Here is a 3,164-nt window from a genome sequence, read left to right on the forward strand (position 1 = left end):
AAAGGTTTATTGAATCTATTTATATGGAGAATACAATTATAAATATAAAAAGTATAAAAGAAATGCGATAAAATACGAGTAAATTAATATCCTCATTATGAAACAAAAGGATTTCTTAGAAAAAAATTTGTATTTCAGGTTTTGGAGATATGATGTTTCATTTTTGATACAATAACATCAGAATTGGGACATTTTGATGTCAGAGCAATTTGCATACTGTCTTCGGGGTCCAATCGATTTCTCTGCTTTGTTTTTATGTTCAGGAGACTGGAAAATCCTTGTTCGCAAAGGTAGGTTGTTGCAAAGGGCAGCAACTTTTTGACTGCCTCCTCATGTGCAATTCTGAAAGCATTTGCAGCTCTTGACATCCAAAAATATGACAGATCTGCTTTGTTTTCAAATTCAATACGTGCTTCATTATTGGATCGAAGTTCAAGAAGTGTCTATGCCAAACCTTGAGGCTCTTCTGGTACATCAGCAATTTCACATTTAAAGGGATCTACAACCCAACTGACATTATGTGAACCAAGATCTGGAAAGTAATCATCGAACCGCTTTTTGAGTTTGGTAAGATGCCTTATAACTGTGTCCTTGATGTCGTCAAAAGTAATATTTTCACAATCTTCCAAAAACAAAGCCAACCTTGAAAAGGCAGCAATCTTGTTTTGTTCTGCTTTCTGTCTCCAATATAAAAGCTTTGATCCAAACGCTGAAATCTTTTCTCTGGCTGAAATTATATTGATGTTTTTTCCTTGCAATTCTTTGTTCAATGCATTCACATACTCAAAAATGTCAGCTAAATATGCGAGATGTGCAACCCACGAGGAGTTTGTAAACTTATCTGCGAGAACATGCTTTTGATCAACCATAAAAATTTCAAGTTCAGTTTTGAGAACCCACACTCGGTTCAGAACATTTCCACGTGACAGCCACCTCACTTCTGTATGATAAAGTAGGTCTGTATATTCAGCCCCACCATCTGTACATAATTCACGAAATAGTCGCATGTTTAGTACATGTCCATTGAAAACGTTGATAACATCATGCATGACGGCTTCCAGTGCAGGTTCCAAACGTTTCACAAGCAGTGCCTGGCGATGGATCATACAGTGGTTAACTTCAATTTTTGGATTTTTCTCTCTCGCCAAAGCCGAAAAACCACTAACATGACCCAACATAGCTGGAGCTCCATCAACAGACAAAGCAATGCAGTCTTCCCACTTTAAATTAGCGTTATTAAAGTATTCATTAATTTTATTGAAGACATCAATTCCACGAGATCGCAACTCGAGGGGAGAACAAAACAACAACTCCTCTTCAATTGCATGTAAACCTTTGTAACGAACATACACCTTCAGCTGCGAATTACTACTGACGTCTGTAGTTTCATCAAGCTGAATAGCAAAGGATTTACTCTCTTTTATTGAAGAAATAACTTGTTCCCTCACATTTTCTGCTAAAATAGAAATTCTTTCTTTCACAACTTTTGCAGACAAGGGCACTGAATTTAGTTTCGCAGCTTCTTTCTGACCACACATAATCTCTGCCATTTTCAAAGCTGCTGGTTTAACCAATTGCTCACCAATAGTATGTGGTTTCTTGTTTCGGGCAATCAACCAGGCCACTTCAAAGCTGGCCTTTGATGCTGAACGTTGATCGAATGTACTTCTCAAGTTGCTGTTCAGTCTTCTTTTTTGACAGACATTTCCAAATTTGCAAAGTATTCCCGCGGTTTGGACAGGTGTGGGTGCAAATTATTCAAGTGTTTCTTCAACTGACTCTTTTTGAAAAATTCTGCAGTCAGTACTTTCAAACAGACAACACACTGTGGTTTCATTATTCCTTTGTCTTCTATTTGTGTAAACCCATAATTGAGGAACTCTTCCTGGTATATTCGTTTTCTAGTTGATGTCATCTGAGGGGTAAAAAAGACAGTGATTCAAAAAGTTTTAACTCTTCAGCACACGCGTTTCTTATAGTTACACGAGGACATGCGTAATGTGGAGGAAACCTCCGCATGTACAATATGTGTAAGTCAGTACTGGAGGCCGTGCCATAGCTCAGGTGGTTAGTTGCACATGTACTATAACACAAAATTACCGATTCAGTGTGACAAGCTCAAACTGCTACTACTGCACATAAATGATAGTGCGTCGGTTTCATGAAAGACTTCATTTCACTTACTTATTAAATAATGATTGAATGAATTTATTGATAGTAAATCCTTGCTAACAAGACACTATCTTACCTTGATCATCAAAGTTTTTGAGCATAAGATAAAACAATAGGTGACTAGGCCAAAATGACTTATACAAAACGTGCGCTTCAGCTGGCTGCCGAGCCACAACTAACGCTATCGTCCACAACATGCTGGGTGCGTTTATCTATAGAAGTGTTTAGTGATTACGTCACGCTGCCATGATGGACTCTTAAACAATTTCCGTAGCAGCTGTTCTTACGGATGGTTATATGCCGGAAGAAAAATTTCTGTCGTAACAAGGAACGCATTTTTTATATAATTTCATTTATGTCTATTGAGTCCTCATTACCCCAAATAATTTCATTTTTACCCCACTTGGGGTAATTTACCCCGGTTCGCCGACCACTGCGATAGCAGAATTAGTCATTGGCCCTGATAAACGCGTGCCGTTAGGTGGCCTGATCTTGTCACGGCAGTAAGTCGCATTAATAGTCTTTCTTAGAGATGTCAATAGGCGGTTGACATTTATACTGAAATGAAGTTCACTATTGAACAGAGTGTGTTTATTGTCGAAACTTCTGCAACAAAAAGTCTTACAAAAATGTATCCGTAAGTTTCGTCGTAAATACCCTAACTCAACAGGTCCCACAAAGTCGTGTGTATCCACATTTGTGAAAATGTGGCGTGTTATTTCATTAGAGCTTCAGTGCTGCGAGGATTATTCTTGCGGACTCTTTCCTTCAGAAGAAAGCAGTCTTCTGGGATGTGGCGCCGTGTAGATTGTGTGTTAACCAACGTTTCGGAGGAACGTATCGCCTCCATCTTCGGGGTAGAAGGAAAAAGAAGAAAATCCACGAGCGAGGAACCAGCGTGAGCAGGTGCTTACAGACTAATGTTGAGAATAAACCCAGCTGTATAAGAGCAGTAAGAGAAGGGGGAAGGGCTACATGGGAAATCAGTCCGG

The 3,164-nt window shown here is 38.9% G+C and overlaps 1 protein-coding gene across 1 annotated transcript; it reads right to left on the reverse strand.

Moving 5' to 3' along the window:
* Positions 1 to 443: 443 nt before the first annotated feature.
* LOC111869088 (protein ZBED8-like) lies at positions 444 to 1,550 on the reverse strand. The gene has a single exon (XM_023860305.1). The coding sequence runs from the start codon at positions 1,548 to 1,550 to the stop codon at positions 444 to 446; it is 1,107 nt and encodes a 368-aa protein (XP_023716073.1).
* Positions 1,551 to 3,164: the final 1,614 nt, after the last annotated feature.

Source organism: Cryptotermes secundus, unplaced genomic scaffold (genome assembly GCF_002891405.2).
Source record: "Cryptotermes secundus unplaced genomic scaffold, Csec_1.0 scaffold524, whole genome shotgun sequence".
In the NCBI taxonomy this organism is placed as follows: Eukaryota; Metazoa; Arthropoda; class Insecta; order Blattodea; family Kalotermitidae; genus Cryptotermes; species Cryptotermes secundus.